The 21,065-nt window shown below is 41.2% G+C and overlaps 2 protein-coding genes across 8 annotated transcripts in view; one reads left to right on the top strand and one right to left on the bottom strand.

The window, feature by feature from the left end:
* The window catches only part of STK24 (serine/threonine kinase 24), a 39,741-nt gene extending 20,570 nt beyond the window's left edge, over positions 1-19,171 (top strand). Inside the window, exons 3-11 of the mRNA XM_081198521.1 lie at positions 1,667-1,723; positions 3,317-3,425; positions 3,613-3,770; positions 5,232-5,417; positions 6,704-6,849; positions 8,611-8,734; positions 10,432-10,500; positions 12,344-12,480; positions 13,357-19,171. Of these exons, the coding sequence (XP_081054647.1) occupies positions 1,667-1,723; positions 3,317-3,425; positions 3,613-3,770; positions 5,232-5,417; positions 6,704-6,849; positions 8,611-8,734; positions 10,432-10,500; positions 12,344-12,480; positions 13,357-13,396 (1,026 nt within the window). The 3' untranslated portion in view covers positions 13,397-19,171. The remainder of the gene's footprint in view (positions 1-1,666; positions 1,724-3,316; positions 3,426-3,612; positions 3,771-5,231; positions 5,418-6,703; positions 6,850-8,610; positions 8,735-10,431; positions 10,501-12,343; positions 12,481-13,356) is intronic.
* FARP1 (FERM, ARH/RhoGEF and pleckstrin domain protein 1) overlaps positions 19,172-21,065 on the bottom strand; it is a 186,231-nt gene continuing 184,337 nt past the window's right edge. For all 7 annotated transcript variants that reach the window (XM_081198308.1, XM_081198305.1, XM_081198309.1 and 4 more), the window contains exon 27: positions 19,172-20,993. In XM_081198308.1, coding sequence (XP_081054434.1) covers positions 20,912-20,993 — 82 coding nt within the window. In that variant the 3' untranslated portion in view covers positions 19,172-20,911. The remainder of the gene's footprint in view (positions 20,994-21,065) is intronic.

Raw genomic sequence — 21,065 nt, 5'->3', positions numbered from 1 at the left:
TTGAGCCAGCAGTATTGCAAGCAAGACAAGTTTGGCTTTTTGGCCTTGAAAGCGCATTTGAATACACAAAAGAGTGCATGTAGCAATCAGAGCTTTCTATTTATTTTTAAAATTTACAGCCTTTCCCCTCTCTGCAAACTGCTTTTGCAACTTCTGGGAATTTAAGAAGCAGCTTCGATGGCTGAGGAGGCGAGAATGTAGTTGCCTTAAAAAGAAAAGTTAAAATCTCTTATGCGCATGTTGAGTGAGCTGCAGACTTTTTTGGATTGCATCCATTGACTCTTTAAGAAACTGTTTGCTTCTGTATTTGGAGGGAATGAGTCACGAGTCCACGGAACTGCTAATATTAAACAAACTGATTACTGGCAGTGAATTGTGCTTGGATGGTATTTAAGAGTAGGGTTGCTGAGGTTGTGCACCTTTGACTGTGCTGGAAAAATATCCTAAGCCTCAGATCCACGTATGATAGAAATGCAAAATAATGTTAATGGTGCTGTTGTTGTTTGCTTCATTTATGAATTGTTTCTGTTGAAGCATGTTGAAGCAATTGCACAATACAATAAAAGCATGTATAAGAGAACAGCATATTAAAAAAATTCAGATCTAACACAGATACTGATTAGAATAAAAACCACCGCTTAGCAGACTTGCTGAAAGGAAATGGCGTCTTTATAATAACCTTCTTATGTTGAGGAAAGTTTTCTCCTGGTGCCTAAAAATATATATTGAAGGCGCCAAGCGAACCTCACTGGGAAGCGCATTCCACAAATGGGGAGCCGCTGCAGAGAAGGACCATTCTTGTGTTGCCACCCTCCGGATCTCTCGATGAGAGGGCACACGAAGAAGGGCCTCCGAAGATGATCTCAGGGTCTGGGTAGGTCCACATGGAAAGAGGCGATCCTTGAGGTATTGTAGTCCTAAGCCACTGTAGACAAAGATTGGAATAATGGGCAAGCTGTCCTTTGAGGAACACCTGCCAACCATTATTGATCTTTGGTTTGAGGGACCCCTGAAGAGTTTTTGGAACAACCCTAGGGGATCCTTGGAACATAGCTTTTAAGCTACTGTACTCAAGTATATATATATATAGTTACGGATGTATCTACTCAAGTATATATATAATTATGGGTGTAAAATTTCTGGAATTTTCAAGACAATTTGCCCCTTTTGGAAGAAAACTGAAACTTTTGGAGAAATTGAAATATATCCATTAATTGCTTTTTTATGAAACCTAAACTTATTTCACTGCTTTAACTTGAAACACATCATTTTTAAGTTGACATACAAAGTGTTACTGTTTGATATGTTTACGAAATGGGTGTTTACTCTGAAGACTCACTCTGTTTAGTAGTAGAACTTATTTCCAGGATAAGGGCCTCAAAAGTATATGTTCCTTAGTTTTGCAGAAGCAAAATTGCAGGAGAGAGCTGTGTGTGTGTTTATATATTTCCCTTCAGTCAAAACCAATTCCTAGAGTAGCTTATGAATACTTGTGGTAAGACAATGCTTGCTCCCCAGGCTTACATTTTAAAAGGCAGGGCACAAAAGGAAAAGGGACTGGGCACTATTTTTTACTTATATATAAAGCATTAATGAAAACTATGTAAAAAAAAAATCTTAATTTTTTTGGGCTGATATTTAGATAAATATTTTTCTACCTTTACAGGATACAAAATTATGGATAATAATGGAATATCTTGGCGGAGGTTCTGCTCTTGACCTTGTAAGTAATCAGCTTATAGTAATGGAACTAAAGGGTATTTATCTGAATTTGCAGTTGTTTCTTTGTGCATTATAAATTCAGAGTGATGTCCAGTGATGTCCGGCTGCTTAAACAGAAAGACATTCAACTTCTTTTCTTTCCTCTCCAGCACTCCTGCACCCCAAAAACTGCTCTGGTGTGCCCCAAACCTCCAGGTCATATCTTGAGAGTGCATAGGAGGTGCAAGGGGGAATATAATAATAATAATAATAATAATAATAATAATAATAATAATAATAATAATTTATTTATATCCCGCCCTCCCCAGCCGAAGCCGGGCTCAGGGCGGCTAACAATAAAATAGTACAACATTCTAAAATCATTTCATTATAAAATTAATTCAGCTGAAATTGATTTCAACCAACTAAAGTTCTGTGAAGATTGCCGAAGGAGGGAGTCAGGCTGTGCCCTGACCAAAGGCCTGGTGGAACAGCTCTGTCTTGCAGGCCCTGCGGAAAGATGTCAAGTCCTGCAGGGCCCTAGTCTCTTGGGACAGAGCGTTCCACCAGATTGGAGCCATAGCCGAAAAAGCCCTGGCTCTGGTTGAGACCAGCCTAACCTCTCTGTGGCCTGGGACCTTCAGGATGTTTTTATTAGAAGACCGTAAGTTTCCAGGAGAGGCGGTCCCGTAGGTATGAGGGTCCTAGGCCGTAGAGGGCTTTAAAGGTTAAAACCAGCACCTTAAACCTGATCCTGTACTCCACCGGGAGCCAGTGCAGCTGGTATAGCACCGGGTGAATGTGATCTCGCAGCGAAGACCCCGTAAGGAGTCTCGCCGCGGCATTCTGCAGTTGGGAAGAAGAAAAGTTTTTGCTACACTGGATGTCCCCAATAGGAATTTATTTATTTCTTGCGTTTATTTCCCACCCTCACCTTGATGGTTCCAAGCCAGCTTCATGTAAGCCTCATAAATTTGTGCTAACTAACTTTAGTAAAAGGGTAAATTTATGTACTTGAACCATTAGTTCTTGGCTTAATAATACAGGAAGAAGTACTTTGATTGTGTCATTTGATTTTTATTGGAATAAATGCCCCATTCTTAATCATCTTCCTTGGATATTGAATAGGAAAACGGTGAGCCATGATCCACTGTAATAAAATTGGAATAATGATGAGTGAGCAGAGGCTGTTTGCCTCAAATGGCTCTGTCCTCCTAGAGCAGCCCAGTCAAACACGGAAAACTCCACAAGTGATTCAGTATTGAACTGATTATAGGGGAGCAGAGTCCCTTCCAGCTGAATGTCTGATTCTTCGGCACCTTCCCTCTGATTCCTCGCAGCCTTCCTCCCAGCCTATCCCAGTTCCCAAGGGGAAAAGCTTACACCCCGAGTTGGCCTTTTATGTAATGCCACTGTCTGAGAACATGAATGTGCAGAAATGGTCAAAATAAATACTTCTGTAGTTTTGTGTCGTTGCTGATTGCTCACGTTTTCTCCTCTATTGTGTATGAAGTGTCTAAAATTCTTGACTTCAATTCCCCCACCCACAAAGGTTTATCAGCTGTGTTTGTGCGACATTTACCTTGGAAAAATAATCTGTTGTGTTTTCTCCTAGTTAGAACCAGGGTCTCTTGATGAAATCCAGATTGCTACGATATTGAGAGAGATTCTGAAAGGCCTTGATTATTTGCATTCAGAAAAGAAAATCCACAGAGATATTAAAGGTAAAACTTTGTAGGGTTTATGTTTCAAACGCTTTGGGTTGGATCTAGTCTTAGTCATGGTTAGAGTAGACCCACTGAAATCTAATCACATAAGCTAGTCCTTATTTCTGTGGGTCCTTGGCTAAGCCAACCTGTTTAGCTTAAACATTCGAACTCAACATTCTTTTTCAAAAAAAATGTTTTCCAGCTGCTAATGTGCTGCTGTCTGAACAAGGAGAAGTCAAACTAGCAGATTTTGGTGTAGCCGGACAACTAACTGATACACAAATAAAGAGAAATACCTTTGTGGGTACACCGTTTTGGATGGCACCAGAAGTAATAAAGCAGTCAGCGTATGATTCAAAGGTAAGATTAAAGGAGGACTGCTTAGGGTTCGGAGTTGGGCCTGAAAATCTTTTCTTTTGTCTTTGTTAGGTGAAGTAATATTAATCTGCCATGCTGATATTGAGACACACACACACACACACACACACACACACACACACACACACAGTTGGTACTCGAACGGCTTGGCTCCTGGACAAATCACCTCCCGAATGCCATAAACCCGGAAGTCAGTGTTCCAGTTTGCGAACATTTTTCGGAAGCCTAATGTCCGACGCGGCTTCTGTAGCTTCCGATTGAGTGCAGGAAACTCCTGCAGCCAATCGGAAGCTGCATCTTGGTTTTTGAACAGTTTCTGGAGTTGAATGGACTCCTGGGACAGATTAAATTCAAGAACCAACCTCGGGTTACATACGCTTCAGGTTACAGACTCCGCTAACCCAGAAATACAGTGGTACCTCAGGTTAAGTACTTAATTCGTTCCGGAGGTCCGTTCTTAACCTGAAACTGTTCTTAACCTGAAGCACCACTTTAGCTAATGGGGCCTCCTGCTGCCGCCGCGCCGCCGGAGCACGATTTCCATTCTCATCCTGAAGCAAAGTTCTTAACCTGAAGCACTATTTCTGGGTTAGCGGAGTGTGTAATCTGAAGCGTATGTAACCTTAAGCGTATGTAACCCGAGGTACCACTGTAGTACCTCGGGTTAAGAACTTTGCTTCAGGATGAGAACAGAAATCGCGCTGCAGCATTGGGAGGCCTCATTAGCTAAAGTGGTGCTTCAGGTTAAGAACAGTTTCAGGTTAAGAACGGACCTCCGGAACGAATTAAGTACGTAACCATAGGTATCACTGTATACTGTATATTTTCCTATATATAGGTTTGTATATATACTGTATGTCTTATTAACGCTTTTCAGAGTACAATAAAAGACAAGCTAGTTCTAAGCAAGCAAGCAAGCGTGCACACACACACACACACAATCAGAGAATAAAAGAAGAAAGAAAAGATAGAAGAGATAAAAAGTACAGGATCCTCTCTCCCCAATATATCTTAACTTTTTTCCCATACCGAAAAGGGCGTGTCCTCCCAGCTCTCACCTGGGGGCGTTCCTCTCTTCTCCCAGCCTCTCATCCTGAGAGATTTCTGCTTCCCTGTCTCTCACACAAGGACCTTCAGACTCTATATCCCGCTGAAATTTTCTTAGGAGGATTTACCTGGATCCCTTTTGTATAGCCCTTATTGCTCACACAGGTGTTTAGGATTATAATATTTCCAGAATTGTTATGTAAACGGGTTTGAAAAACAGACATGTTTATTTTGAGTGCTTATTTCGAATACCTAAAATTAAGATGCAGAGGGAAGGGTGTGCTTGTTTCATGAATGATCAGTCAGTGAAATGAATGAAATGTTGCAGTTGGTTTCATGAAAGGGCTCCCTTTTTGCCTCCCTCCTGCTGTAAGTAAGATGGCTTCTGTGTTGCAGGCAGATATCTGGTCACTGGGCATAACAGCCATAGAGCTTGCGAAAGGTGAGCCTCCACATTCAGAGCTGCATCCCATGAAAGTTCTCTTCCTGATCCCAAAGAACAACCCACCAACATTAGAAGGAAACTACAGCAAACCTCTGAAGGAGTTCGTTGAAGCCTGCTTGAACAAGGACCCAAGTTTTGTAAGTCGTTTTGGTTTTTCCACACCCCATATATCTTTGGTCATGTTGCTTAACGCACATATGGGAAAATGGAAGACTGAACTTTCGATAACGTTTGAACGTTCTGTGTATTGTTTTTTCTTTTTTTTTATAACAAAATAATTTTATTCTGATACATCCCTGTTTTTTGTGGAGCTTTATCGTGAAAATGTCTGCCTTTCTCCTTCCCATGTTAACTTTTAAAAAATCGATTACACATTGAGTTTAGTAATAATAATGATGATGATGTTATTTGTACCTCACCTATCCAATTGGGTTGCCGCAGCATTTCATTCAAAACAGCCTCTTTCAGTTAAGATAAAGGAGAATTGAGAGGGTTTCTTTCAAATTCAAAAATCTTTGCCAAAACCATGTTCATGTGGGTTTCAGTCCACATTTTGTTCAGGCTGATGACAAACAGGTGTCACTTCCACAAAATCGTTTAGCTTTCTTATATTCTCTAGGATCAAAATATTTTGATGGAGGTTTACAAGCTACCTACATTTTAAGCTGTTTCTCACTTTTTATGATCCATCTATACTACTGATTAGCAACTACTTTTGTCGTGGAAGCACTTGGACGGGGCGAAGGGTTTCAGCCAATGCATTGACCACCTTCCTGTTGTGTGCAATGGTTGTTTCTGGAATGTGGGACAGGGAAACGCTTGATTGGCAGCTAGGGATTTAGGTAGCTGTTGCATGTATTGCATTGACGAATCCGTCTAAAAGTATCCGTGAATCCATGCCTAAAGTCTACTATGGCTCATCTTTCCACCTATGTATATTATTAGTGAAATCTATATGCCAAGGGTCAGCAACCTTTTTCAGCCGTGGGCTAGTCCACCGTCCCTCATACCATGTGGTGGGCTGGACTATATTTTGGAAAAAAAACCCACAAACAAATTCCTATGCCCCACAAATAACCCAGAGATGCATTTTAAATAAAAATACACATTCTACTCATGTAAAAACACGCTGATTCCTGGACCGTCCGTGGGCCAGATTTAGAAGTTGATTGGGCTGGATCCAGCCCCCGGGCCTTAGGTTGCCTACCTCTGCTATATGCTGAGAAAGGAATAAAAGTAATACAGGAGAATTAAGCATTCATTAGCCACAAATACACATTTCTTAAAATAAACCAATGCCTGGTGTCTGTCTTCAGTGACTGTATGTTTAGCATTTTGGTGGACTTCAGTTTCTTTTTCTCAGTTATCTCCTTGCAAATCAACTGAAGTGTATTAAGCAAAGCAACTTGCTTTTATTTTTAAGAGACCAACGGCAAAAGAACTGCTGAAGCACAAGTTTATAATACGGAATGCAAAGAAAACCTCTTACTTGACAGATCTCATCGACAGGCATAAAAGATGGAAGTCTGAGCAGAACCATGATAACTCCAGCTCTGAAGATTCAGATGGGTAAGCGGGAAAGCGGGAGAATACTGCAGATGCGGTGGGGCAAGCTTAAAAAAACAACAACAATATATCTTGGGCATACTCAAAATTAAACTGCTAAAAAGTAACGTAACTTTAAGAGTATAGTCGTACCTTGGATTCCAAACGCCTTGCGAGTCTAACATTTTGGCTTCCGAATGCCACGAACCCAGAAGTGAGTGTTCCGGTTTGCAAACGTTCTTTGGAACCCGAACGTCCGACGCGGCTTCCTGCAGCCAATCAGAAGCCACGCTTTGGTTTCCAAACGTTTTGGAAGTCTAACAGACTTCTGGAATGGATTTCGTTCAACTTCCGAAGTACCCCTGTATGTACATAATCCTTCCTTTTTCAATGCTTTGGGTAACCAGAAATAACTCTGGAGCAGTCTGAAGTGTGGGAGGGAAAGTTTTAATTAAAGTTGGATTTTAGAAGTAAAAGAACATGAGGACAACAAGTAAGAGATCAAGAAAGACAAGGATTTTTTTTTAAAGAGTGCAGTTCTTTTTTTGGGGGGGGACTATTTGGGGTAGCATCATAGATAAATGAGTGGGATTTGAGAAAGAATTATGAAAATAATTTTATCAAAGTTTTGTAATAGATAAGATTTTTTTTGTATAATGCAGCAAAAAAAAACACACCATGAAGATAAGAGTGGGAAGTCAACCTCTAAGGATTTATTCAGTTGGAAAGTAATTTTTATTTTTTAAACTGTTAATCTTTAAATTTGTTAAATTTGTTAATCTGGTTGTTTTTGTTTTTTTATAAAAAAAACCTTAAAAATTAAACCCCCCCAATGAAGTATAGGAGGAATACTCTGAAGCAAGCATGTCCCAAGCATGGCACCCTTGTGTATAAGAGAGCTGTAGGACAGTATTTAAAAAGTGCTGTTTTTAACGTCTACATTGCTGAGATTGTGTTAAGGAGCCTTTCTGATAAACCTGAAGGGAGAAACTCACAGGGACAGATGTGATACACATGCACACTTTTTACATTTGTCTTGATTTCAGCTTGAATAGACAAAAAAATCCCTAAGAATGGTGATGGAGTGTTATTACCAAATTACCAAAACACTCATGCTTTCGTTGGGCTTGTTGCATGCTGCTAAGATGTAGAATGTTGTGGGATGCGGGTGGTGCTGTGGTCTAAACCACTGAGCCTCTTGGGCTTGCCAATCAGAAGGTCGGCGGTTTGAATCCCTGCGCCGGGGTGAGCTCCCGTTGCTCAGTCCCTGCTCCTGTCAACCTAGCAGTTCAAAAGCACGTCAAAGTACAAGTAGATAAATAGGTACCGCTCCAGTGGGAAGGTAAACGCCGTTTCCGTGCGCTGCTCTGGTTGCGCCAGAAGCGGCTTAGTCATGCTGGCCACATGACCTGGGAAAACTGTCTGCAGACAAACGCCAGCTCCCTCGGCCTATAAAGCGAGATGAGCACACAAACCCAGAGTCGTCTGCGACTGGACTTAACTGTCATGGGTCCTTTACCTATTAAGATTCTATAAATCCAGAAATGGATCATGGAGCAGATTTGTAATTTATGCTGGATGTAATAATTCTGGCGTCTAATTATTAAAAACCTATTTCAGATCGCTTTTTCTGTCTATAAAAACTTTGAATTTTGGTGATAGCGTTGGTTTAAAGTAATCATGTTCGAGTTTGCCAGTTTAGTTTTATTAACAGCTGATGATGATCATATGAACAATGTGATTATTTTCTTTGCCATAACCCATGAAAAAATATTTGTGCTAAAGGGAAACAGATGGCCAAGCCTCAGGTGGCAGTGATTCAGGTGACTGGATATTTACAATCCGAGAGAAAGATCCCAAGAACCTCGAGAATGGAGCTACTCAGCTACACGAGTGGGAAAGGAACAAGGTATTTATAGACACTGGAGGAAACAAGAAACTGAAAGTATTTTAAGAAGAAATGCATGCTTTTCAACTTTCATTATCACAGCTTACATGTGAGGTTTCAGGCTGTACCCTGCATGCAGTGTTTCTCTTGCTTAACAAGACTTCCTCTTCCTCTCTGTGCAGCCACAAAATTAGCTCCAGGAGGTGCCCTAAACCAGGGGTAGGCAACCTAAGGCCCATGGGTCACAAGCGACCCACGGGGGTTGTTAAACCGGCCCCGAGCTGCCCGCTTGGCGAGTCTCCGTGTGCTGTGCTAAACAGGCGCAGCGCAGCGTGGAAACTCGCTTCTGCGGCGCTGAAAATCACATCTGCGCAGATGCCGAAAATTGTGTCTACGCAAACACCAGAAATCGCGGCCGTGTGCTCACACACACGCGCAATCCGGTCCACGGAGGGATCTCCACTGGAGTGAACTGGCCTGGCGAGGTAAACCTTGCCGACCCCTGCCCTAAACTTTGTGGAGCAGTCGAGAAGGTGTGCAGAGGGCTGCAGGAGGAGAAGAGGGGCACGTTCCATTGCACAAGCAGGTGTCGGTTGTGCAAGCGGAACAGCAACATTGGGTGCAACCCTTTGTAACTCTGCACATTCAGAGCTTGGTGTGCAGACTCCTAAGTATAGGGTCCATTGAAATTCCTGTGAAACGAAATGGGTTTGGGGAACCTCTGGCCCATGGGCCAATTTTGACCCAGCAAGGGTCCCAGTTTGGCCTGAGAGGCAATTTCCCCCAAACCATGCCCACCTACCCCAGACCTGGCCTTATATGTGGTGTCAGATGTGGGGCAGATAGACACAGCTGGAACCTGATCGCACAGCCGATCCTTGCTGAAAGCAGCTTTGCCAGCCCTTTGGAAGTACAGAAAAAGGGCTTTCAAAGCAGCAGTTTCCTGTGTGCAGTGCTTCCCAAGTGCCAAGCATAGGGCTGGCAAAGCCCCTTTTGCTGTGGTTCCCCCATGCCTGACAACCAACCGGGTGTTGGGCATTTGGGAACAACAGTGAAAAAGGGGCTTTGCCAGATCTCTGGGACAAGTAGCTGGCAGATGGGATATTTTTAATGCTATCCGTATCACAGAGTCTGTCTACCCAAACCTGTGATTGCTTTGTGCAATGCTGCATCTGATGATGCTAGCAGCAGCCACTGTATTAGTGCCGCTGAAAGATATTCCTCGGTTGGCATGTGGCAGTGATGCAGCAGTTGTTTGCCATCCTCAGTGTGCCAGTTTACGCATTAAGCATGTGCACATGTGTTCCTGTAATGTCTTCCCTTGGTTTTATTTTATATTTTTGCAAATAGTAAACCAACTCCTTCCTGAAGTTTCATCAGATACATACTTCCCACCCACCTCAAATTTAACTTATTTGGTATTGCACATCTGAAATATTTCATAATCCTAAAGTACACTTTGCTACATAGTTAATTGTCTGTTTAACTACATTTCCTTGTTATTTGTAATAGAACTTTTGTTATGTGATATACAGAAGGATTTCCACTTGTTCAAAGTTGAATTTCAGCTTGCAATAATGCATTAATGAATTCTGGATGTATTTGTACTTGGAAGTGTGTGTTGCATAAAATGTAGACGATAGGAAAAGAATGAGAAAATGTTCAGTACATGTATCTCGCTTGATGTATTATGGAATTCTTTGTTTTTTCTCCCAAAGGAAAATACCATTCAAAGGCGTCCTTTATCTCGGTGCTTATCAACAATCATATCGCCATTATTCACAGAGGTAAATTTCCATCAGGTTCACTGTTTTCCAGTCAACGTGAGGACCACATTGCCTTGTGGTCAGCCTTCCTGGTTGGGGGACTCATGTCTGTGGTGGGTGGGGCCAGGTACAAAATGGGCGGAGCAAAATATATGATCCTCCCTTTTGTATAGCAGGCTACATTCCTGACATGCAAAAGTCTGTATACATACATTCCCCCCTCTTGGCAAGCTAGAGATGTTTTTACCATTTAGGGAACCATTCCAGCCAGGCAAATGCTTTCAGAGAGACTGCGGAGCCAGGCATGGTGAGGGTTGTCATCTGGGTAGGAGAGGCAGGACTTGGGGAAGCGTCCCAAGCAACAAATAGAGTCTGTGTATTTGGTCCCTGAGCCCGGTGTTCCCCACCTCTCCTTTAGAAATGATGGGAGAAAATACAGGAAAACAAATGTAATTAGTTTTGCTTCTTTAAGTACATATAGGATCAATGAAAGATTTTGTTTTTCAAAAAATGAGAATTAGAGCAGGGTTTCCCAAACATGGGTCTCCAGCAGTTTTTGTACTACAACTCCCATCATCCCCAGCTAGCAGGACCAGTGGTCAGGGATGATGGGAATTGTAGTATAAAAACAGCTGGAGACCCCAGTTTGGGAAACCCTGAGTTGCAGTGATATTTTGATCCCTTCATATTGGAAACAGTAGTAGTAACAATTAAATATCTATATAGCCCTGTTCAGAAGCTCAAAGACTATCCCGTCTTTGCAATAACTCTGCAAAGAAGGTCAACAGCATTCTTGCTGCGCAGCAGATGGGAGGCTGGAGCTGAGATAGAGCAGCTTCCTAGCTTAAGTCTAGGGGGATTTTGGGAGAGATGTAAGTCTGAACCAGGACTTGATGCTGAAAGGCACTAGGGCATCCTTTCCACCTCGCCTGGGGATGATGGGGGCTGTAGTCCAGCAATATCTGGCGAGCTCCATGTTGGGGGAAGGTTACATCATGGTAGCAGCAGGAGATAGACTGTCGAAACTTGAATATAATATGCACCAGAGTTGGGAGGACACATTACTGCCTGCAGAGTACTTCATAAAGCGGGTATCTGTCCATCTTCTGGTCTTCAAGAGTTAGAGCAGAGTTTCCCAAACCCACAGAGCCACCTGCGTACCCCACAGCGCCAGAGAAGCACCTTGTGGTGTGAGAGGCGCCAACCATTCCCCATAAAACACACACACACACACACACATGGCTGCTTTTTATATATTAGCTGTGTGTTCGATTCTGCAGTTTTTATTTTGCTGGGTTAAAACTGTTAACCACTCTGAGTCTTGGGCATGAAGTGGCAAATTCCTATTAGGAGACGAAAAAGGACTCTTTCCCAACGAAAAGGTAGCCTAGTGACTCACTAAATGTGTTCGTTGCCATTAGAGGCAATTTATTTGTGCGGTGAAATTACCTTCCTTTTTTGGCACAGCAGCCTCCTGGTCACTTCTCTGAGTTCCTGGTGCTTTTAAAGGGAACATATCGTTCCGGGAGGGAGATCAGGATGGGAAAGGCTATTGTGCTGAAAATAAGGGACATGACCCTGCTATACATGTGTCCGTGTAGAATGTTGCCCTGCATTAAACCATGCATTTATAAGCAGTTGTCAAGTTAAAGCCCTGCTCATGCTTTTAGAGATTCCGATCTTCCTTAGCTGAGATTTGCTTGATAACATACAATAGTTTCAACCTACGTTGTAGATCTCCATGCAGTCTGTAGACCTAAAGTGTGGTGGTACTTGATTTTTTAAAAAAACCCTTTTGCTCATTTAGATTGTATACGCATTTCAAATGGTTACATGGCTAACACCCTTTTTTATTTTGATTCAGCTGAAAGAGAGGAGTCAAGCTTGCGGGGGGAACATGGGATCCATAGAAGAACTGAGAGAGGCTATCTATTTGGCTGAAGAAGCATGTCCAGGCATTTCAGATACCATGGTGACAGAGCTTGTGGAGAGGCTTCAGAGGTAATAGTAAAGCCACCTAGCAAGAAACAGTATTATCCAATTCAGTGTGGTTCCTTCAGCGTAAATGTATCAGTGGTATCCTAACCCACATGGCCAAAGCGTATGAAACCTGAATTCTCTGCCAGAAGGAGATGTGAATTCTCCTAGCAGAAATCCCTGCTTGTTTGATCTCATGCATATTAGGTAATATTGTATGATTTAGTAAGTGGAGTAACATTTCTACAATCAAGGATGTCACAGGGCATAAGTTATTAGCAGAACTATTGACTCTTTAAGGAATAGTCTTGAGTTAGTCACTAATTTACTGTTTGCTATCAGATTGGACATACAGTGGAACCTCGGTTGCCGAATGCTTTGGAAGTAGAACGTTACGGCTTTCGAATGCCGACAACCTGGAAGTAAATGCTTCCATTTTCGAACGTGCCTTGGAAGTCGAACGGCTTCCAAGGCGGGTTGCTCCATGTCCCCCCAATGGATTTTGCCGACCTGCAATCACGCCTTGGTTGTCAAAACGTTTCGGAAGTCGAACGGTCTTCTGGAACGAATTACGTTCGACAACCGAGGTTCCACTGTAGTGGCAGGTTTTAAGACATCCACAAATTCTTGATTTGAGCAAATGTCTTATGAGAGCATAGCAAATTGCAAAGAGAGTAAAATTACCAGAGCATATGAGGGGCAGGGGAGGGCCAACTGGGCACTTTTTAGAACAGCGTTTCCGAAACTTGGGTGTGTTTTGGATTGATTTTGGAATCTTCTGAGATTGCCTCCATCTCTAGAGCCATAGGCTTGAAAAGAAGCATTATCTTAACTGCCATCACAAAATAGCTTGATCACTGGTTTTGCTTTCATGATACCATTTCTCCCCCCCCCCCCCAGGTATTCAGTAACTGGAGGAGGAAGCACATCATCCCACTAAAGTATTGTTTCTTGGCGTTTGCTTGTTCGATGTGGCTCCTATAGGCACCTCCTCAAATGCTGGTCTGCCGCTGTTGCTTTCAGTGGTGAGCTCTCCAGTTTGTGGACATTCCTGAAGGTGCAGCAACACAAATGGACAACATAGCAAGGGCATTGTTTTTCAGCTCTGTATAGTTTTTTTTTAAAGAAAAAACAATAATGCACATATTCAAAGGAGGTATCTTTTTAAATTTCTGAGATGTATATTTAGGATTGCAGTTAGGAAACTAAAGCTATTGTGAAATCTCAGGTATCTTGCTTTAAGTCATTGGTCTTCAACTCAACGATCCAGATTCAGAAGCGATTTATGTCTCAATCTAAAAGTGGGCGCCCCAATGGTACGGCCACTGTTTTCTTTCAGGGTCTTATTTTAACAAAATGCATAAGATTGGGAGATGAAATAAAGGGGTTGGGTGGGGACGAAGTGGGTATCATATTTTAGGTTGGGATTTAAGATGGATCTCGGACCTGAACAAGTTGAAGACAACTGCTTTAAGTTGATGAATCTGTGAATTGGAAAACATACCATTGGCTCTGTGTACAGATTTGTATATAGTCACCTTTTTTACTCAAAACTTGCTCAATGTGCATATAGAATCCCTCTGTACAAATGGCCAAGTTCTCTGTAGATGATGCTAGTGAGGTAAATATTTTGGCAGGTCACAACTGATTATTGGCTTGCCTTTTGTTATATGACATTTTCGAACCGTATGACAAGAGGTTTGATTTGACCTTGTATTTGTAGGTCAAAAAGCTGTGCTATAAAAAATCTGGTTTGTACCTCAGATGCAAAGTTTGCTCTAGTTTTGTTACACGGTGTTATTCTTTTTATTAATCTAGAGTTGGGTTTCTAATCATGGTACGACATTGATTATTTCAGTTTCCTGAATCACTTGGTTTGAGGTTCTCTAATACTTGTTTGCTTTAGTGGGTTTTTGTTATCAGTCTAAATTGTGCCAATCCAAAGTCTGAATTCAGTTTTATTAGGGTTTTTGTTTTTTTGAACTTCCTTGTAAAATCAGAACATCTCATACAACTAAATTAAATATTTTTTTCTCTCTTGAAACACCACTTAAGAGGCTGGATAATGGCAATTTGTAAGATGGTGATCTTAAAAACAATATAAAATATATGAAACTTATGTATATGAAAACTTTTAATCATGATCATTGAGAGATACATTTGATTTAACTTGGTATCCAAGATCCATTGTTAAGGGGGAGAATACTTGAAATTTCATCAAAACTTAAAATAGATATTCTCACTGCTGTACTTTAGTTAAATATCTGTATATTTGCTTGTTACATCTTTTGTGGTTCATCTTCTGAACTCAGCCTCTTTTACAATGGGCAGAAATCAGTAGAATGTCAACATTTTGCCTATTGGGAATATTTTTTTGTAAATGCTGTATAAATATCTGATAAGATATTCCATCGACTCTATTTCTTTTCAAGAAATTCCTTGAGGTGAATGGAATACATCCGTGTGAAGATGTAGTTCTCAAGAATTATTAAAAGGGGCTAACAAAAGAAAATAGGTTGCTGACAATGACTTACATCACAATCCAACCATGTCTAGTCAGGAGTAAGTCCTATTGATTTCAGTGGGACTTGCTCCTAAGTAAAGGAGGGTAGGCTTGCAGCCTTAGTCAACATTTTTAATATTTCACAGTTCCGAGTGAACGTGAAATATTTGTTTTAGTCTTCAATAATATTAAACACATGAACTTGAACTCGGAACGTACCCTTTTGAGTCCAACCATGCCTGATCACACCTTGAGTGAGAACTTCCTATGCCATATGGACTAAAGATGAGCCAGGTGTGAAAATTCACTTCCAACACTTACACCATATTCTGCCTGCTAAAATGGTCTGATGTAAACTGATTTTGCCACCTCCTCCTCCTCTATAGGGTTGCTCCTAAGGCTCCCTAAAAATACTTCCCTGAGGGTTGGAGCGCTCTAATGATTGCGGTGGGCTGTGACACGAGGCACAGAGGGAAGGGGGGAATCTTGTAAAACAGAGAGGAGGTAACTTCTGGAAGTGAGACCAGACTGCCTGAATCATATGAGCAGAGTCCTGGTGAAAAAGAGGCAACTTTTAGTCTGAAGAGGGTACCCTGTGGGAAAACTCCTCACACACACGTGATCCAGTTTCCAGTCTACATGGAGCCTAAGACCTAACAGCATTTTCCAAATGGAGCTTCTAGAATTTATTTGTGAACAATCTGTTACTGTAAGAAAAATAATTGCAATTCACTTTGTTAAGAGTATTCACACTTTGAGACTGAGGCAGAAAACCCTTTTGAAGATTTGGGCATTGGACTTCAAGAGACACCTTGACCGTGGCCTTTTTCTTTTAATTGGTAGGTTTTTTTGTGGTACTATATTTGCATAATTGGGCAGCTCTTATACAAAGATGGCTTTTAACAGAGGTGTTTAGTTGAAGACTTGCTGAAAGATTTAGGGATTTGCACCCAATTGTATGCCTACTTACCCAAGTCCCACACTGAATTCAGTTGGATTTGCTCCCAAGTAAACATGCATAGGATTACAGAACAATAATTTTTGTGGGTGAGGATGTCCAGTTGTGGTGTCCTGCTTATGCAAGGGACTGTACTTCAGTGGGGTTCCTCCTTCTCCTCCTGTGCACCTCCAAAATTTGCTCGCAGGTGGGAGGCTGCAGGAGGGAAACTCCTGTTGCGTTTGATGTCATGATATTCACTCTTACCCTCCTGTTAGAAGATAAAGTAAAATTGCAATTCTCTTCTGGTTATGATCAAATTCGGATTGTAGTTCCAAATCACCTCTCAAACTTTGCTATATGTTTTTTACTTTGGCCTTTTAAGTTAATGGGTGTCACGTTTTAAACAATGTATTAGAATTGTGCTCTTCTAGGGAAATGCAATGTATGCGTTCTGCATTTTCGATGTGCATGGTGTCAGCAGGGCCATTGGCTTATGCTTCCTGGTGCTGCTGGGAATTGCACTTCAAAACCTCTAGAGAGCACCATTATGGGAAAGGCTGGAGTAGCTAATACAGCTTTTCGTCCCTTGGCCAGGGGAGGTTTCGGTCTTAAAATATTCTTGCTAGTGAGCACCAAACACTTCCACAGTTACTCTAGAAATTTCCCACTTTTTCAAGATTTAGTATAATTAGGGCGCTAAGTGAGCTGTAAAAACAAACCCAAGTCTTTCGAACAAGAAAGGCTTCCTGTTTGTGTGGGTCGGGTCACTTTTCACATGCTTTGTTAGAAATCTGCTTCTCTTGCCGTTGCACTCTTGTAGTTGGGTGTAGGAGGTTAGGTGGCTGTTGTGTTGGTGCACAGAACTTCTGGTGAAATAGTGAAAGTCTCCTGTTTTCTGATTAGGTGCCATGGGCTCTTTGGTTCCCCTAATAGTTGGTCGTGTTGGGAGTTGCATCTGGTCTTGTTTTGTTCTTAATCGTCATGTAGCGTTTTGTATTTTTGGTACCTTGCAGCACGGGCGTTTTTGTTAACATCTTTAGGGGAAGTTCGGAGGTTTATTCTTCTAGCTGTCCCCTCCACGCAGCACACCCACCTCTGCTTACTGATTGGGGCGGGTAATGTGTGTCTTGGCTTTTCTACATAATGATGATTAACATGATTACCACTTCCGTCACCCGTTTTGAAGAGGAAGGATCACGGCAGCTGCAGGACTGTAGATCCTGAGACCTATTCCTACACCTCACCTTGCTGTAGCCATTGCAGAAGCATCTGAATTGGCCCCATGTTTTCTTGTTAGACATTTGCTACTGAATTGAAGTTGCAAATGCACAGTAGAAAAAAATTGGAAAAAGGATTGCCCCATGACACCTGAAAGATTTGTTGTCATGGTTTCATTGGCTAGAGTCCTCTTGATCAGATGCACATAGGATTATCAGTTAGCAGATGCACATACATGTAACCATTGTGCCCAAATGTAAGAGATATCAGGTCTACAAAAGCCCTGGTGGTGGGTCTTGTATCTGTTTGGATTCAGCAGACTTTCATCTGCCTCTCATGTTTCGTGACCTTTTGGCGCCACTGATTACAACTTTTCTTCGGTACTTGTGTGCCTTTAGATGACCCTTTATGCATCTGATAAAGTAAACACTGCCGTAATCAATTTAAAGCAGCAGCGTAGGACTTTGTAAATAAGAAATCCAGAAATATTTTGAAACGGAGAATTTTCCACTTCTAAAAACAAGTTGTTCCTTAAAATTAGTAACATAATAAACAGATACAGAACTAGTTAACTTATGCAGTATTAAGAGTTGAAATTATTATTAATTATTATTATTTTAGGTACGATCCCTTGGGAGAATGCATGCATATATAATATAAACACATAGTTTTTGGGTGTGCAGAAAATTAGCGTTGACAGGTTTCAGTGCCTTCCCCTAAAACTTAAACCATGTGAGGTGATATATGCTATTAAGTCACAAATAATTTTTATTGGAATATTTTATGTAAACCTTTGAATTTGTTCCGACTATGACATTTAAACACATTTGCTTTATTGTCTCCCCACCCACCCCCACCCAATATTTCACTTAATACTTTGGGCTGTTGGGGAAAAAATTGCGATATTTATACAGCACATAAAATCATCTCCTTTTACTCAAAATGTAAATTAAACATGCTAAAGCAGATCTCCATCAATTTAGGGCATCAGAAAGTTCTCTGGAAATTCCCCCCCCCCTGGAAAATCTAATTGAAAGTCTTCCAGTAAACATACATCGCTAAGAACATAGGACGTTGCCTTATACTGACTTGGACCATTAAGTCTGTCTAGCTCAGTATTGTCTATATCAGGGATGGGGAGCCTGCAGTCCTCCAGATGTTTTTGGAACAACAACTCATATCACCCCTGACCAATGGCTCTGCTGGCTGGGGCTTATGCACTTCCAACAACTTCAGGAGGGCCTAAGGTTCCCTCCCCCAGATTGCATTGTTCCAGAGGTTGTTTTCCTCCCTGCCCTACCTGTAAATGCCAGGGATTGAACCCGTGACCTTTGGGCATGCAAAACCGTGTGCTGTGCCCTACGTGGTCCAGGAGAGCTTACGCCACAATAAATCAATGCGAGATGTGACAGTACTGTGTTTGCTGCAGCAGGCTTAAGGCAGCTACCCCGTTTGAAGCCGTTACAGTAAAGTGGAGTTTATCTTTAGTTCATAAGCAAAAGGTACAGTAAACAGACACTGGACATCTTTCCGTATAAAACCAGTTTGGGTGAGGAAGGCAGACCTTAACATGTCAGGCCAGGGTGTCTATTAACCAAGTACATGCTAAGGATATGTTGCAATATAATAAGGAGCGATCACTTGGCTAAGGAATTTGCCCAGGTGGTTACTGCCGCCCTCAGCATGTGTTGGATTCTTTTTACAGGTAATTAAAAGAATTTCCTGGCTGGATCAGATCAAAACCTAGTCCAAAGCCATCTGCCTTTAGGAAATACACAAGCACAGCAATCTGTTGATAACTAGCCGTTCTCCTCATACCCCCCGAGTGTCTGGTAATTGGGTATCTATTGTCTCTGTACATGGAGGTCTCATTTTTAGCTATTGTGAGGAAATACCCAATGAATAGCCCCCCTTATCCTTTTATCAGATTCTATTTTCTTCTGTAATGATGTTCTCTATTTATAAGCCTGTATAAAAATTGCTTATGGTCACACATCAAGCTGTTCTTCAAGTCCTTGTATGTTACATGACACAGAAATAAAGAAACGCAACAATTTTGGGTGTGTGAGTGTGTTTATGGGCAACATTATCTAGGAAAACAGTTTCCAGTATTTTAAGGAACACGGGGAGAGAAGGGACAGCATAGTGGGGATTCAAAGCAGCTCATTTATATGTGCATCTGAGAATTTTGGAACTTTATAGCCGTGATGCGCAGGAATTTTACTTATATACAGGTAAATATACATTAATTTGTGGTTGTTTGTTCCTGTAGGTTGCTGTCATATGAGAAGGTAAGAAACGATACTTGTCTAAATTAGGTGGGAGTGGTAAACCCAACACAAGGGGAAGGTGAGGGGTTCACACATAGCACGATTACAAATTGCAACTATATGTCCCTTGCTTTGCACTCCTGGTGTGTATGTTGGTTGTTTTTGTTATACTGAAAGATTGTGCCTAGTTAATCTGGACTGAGTAGCTTGCGGGCATGTTTACAAGACAGTCACTCTATTAGTTATGCTAAATTAGCATGTATAGATTGAAAGTAGTAAATAGCATGATCAAACTTGGTTGGTTTTGTTATTCCTAAAGGAATACCACTGGCAAGTCATGTATTTTGGTGTTTCTTAAAAATGAGATTTTTCTGTCTTCAAGATTTCAGCATCATACTTTTTTTTAAAGTAGGGGTAGAGAAATATGACAGATTATTACCTTAAAATTATTGGGTTCTTTAAGACGTTGATATACTTCATTCCCTTTTCCAGTAAGCCACATTCTGAACCGTTTTTGCACATTGTGAAAAGGGCAAATGTTGTGCTTTCCAGCTGGGCTACATTTGATTCAAACATAGCAAATGCAAAAACATTTAAGGATGTTGTGTCTAATTGCTTTCAGATGTATATATACACAAAATGTGGATTGGTTTCTAGTAGCATTTCTAAATAAAGGTGTGGAACATACCACACGAGAGAGAGAAAAGGATTATTCCAAAACTCACGATGCTGTTACTGTCTTTACTGAACCACAAATTAGTGCCACAATTCTTGTACCAGACAGCTGTTGACATGTTAGAGCAGCTTTCAAATTCCCCTTCTCAACCTTCACAGGACATCAGTGTTCTAAATATTGCACAGGTTAATCATGTAAACTGTTCACCTTGCAGAATTTTATGTACTGGAACATAATTTGTGCCAAGGAAGAGTAGAGAGAATCTTCCGATCAGATTTGAAGCAAATGCTCTCGGCTTCTGGTAAGATGAAATGAGCAGTCTACAGCCTTGCTTGGTAACTTTAATTTTTAGAAGTAAAATGTGTAGAAACACTGAAGAATGTAATTAAAATTACCCCTCCTTGCTTTGAGACTGCCCCTTATGAACATTTGAAGGCTGTTAATGCATACATAGGAAATACATTTTTTTTAATAAAAAAAATGGCAGTTTACTAATTAATCACTTTGAGGGGTTTGTCTGAAAGAAAAGGCATTTTGCTTTCCAAAAATTCCATTATTTCTGGTGCAAATCTTTGAGGCAAGGAAATCGTCTTTTGGCACTCCAAGGACAATATTTTAATACTGGCACAAGCTAAAAAAAAAAAACCACACCAAAGGACAAATACGAGACAGTCACTTGGCCGATAATAGTAAACAACCCTGCTTGAGGCAATATTACAAAAAGCTGCTCCAAAACAAGTTTTTTAAAAAACGAATTTATGTTTTTACTGAACTTTAAAAGGAGAAAGAATTCAAATGTCCTCTAGAAAAGCAGCAATTGTTGGAATGAACAATTTGGAGTTCAGTCATCAATAAGCATGGGATTCCTCGTGACTTAAAACGTGGATGCGCGAGGCTGGACTAGTGGCACTTCGGATCACCTCCATCCATCTAAGCGATACAAAAACAAAAACGAATACTTAATACAGTGCATTTCCCCTTAAGAGTTGGTTGTGTGCCTTT

This window comes from Podarcis bocagei (genome assembly GCF_964188305.1).
Source record: "Podarcis bocagei genome assembly, chromosome: 6".
Taxonomy (NCBI): domain Eukaryota; kingdom Metazoa; phylum Chordata; class Lepidosauria; order Squamata; family Lacertidae; genus Podarcis; species Podarcis bocagei.
The sequence above is the reverse complement of the archived record's forward strand: the minus strand, read 5'-3'. Positions and strand labels throughout refer to the sequence as shown.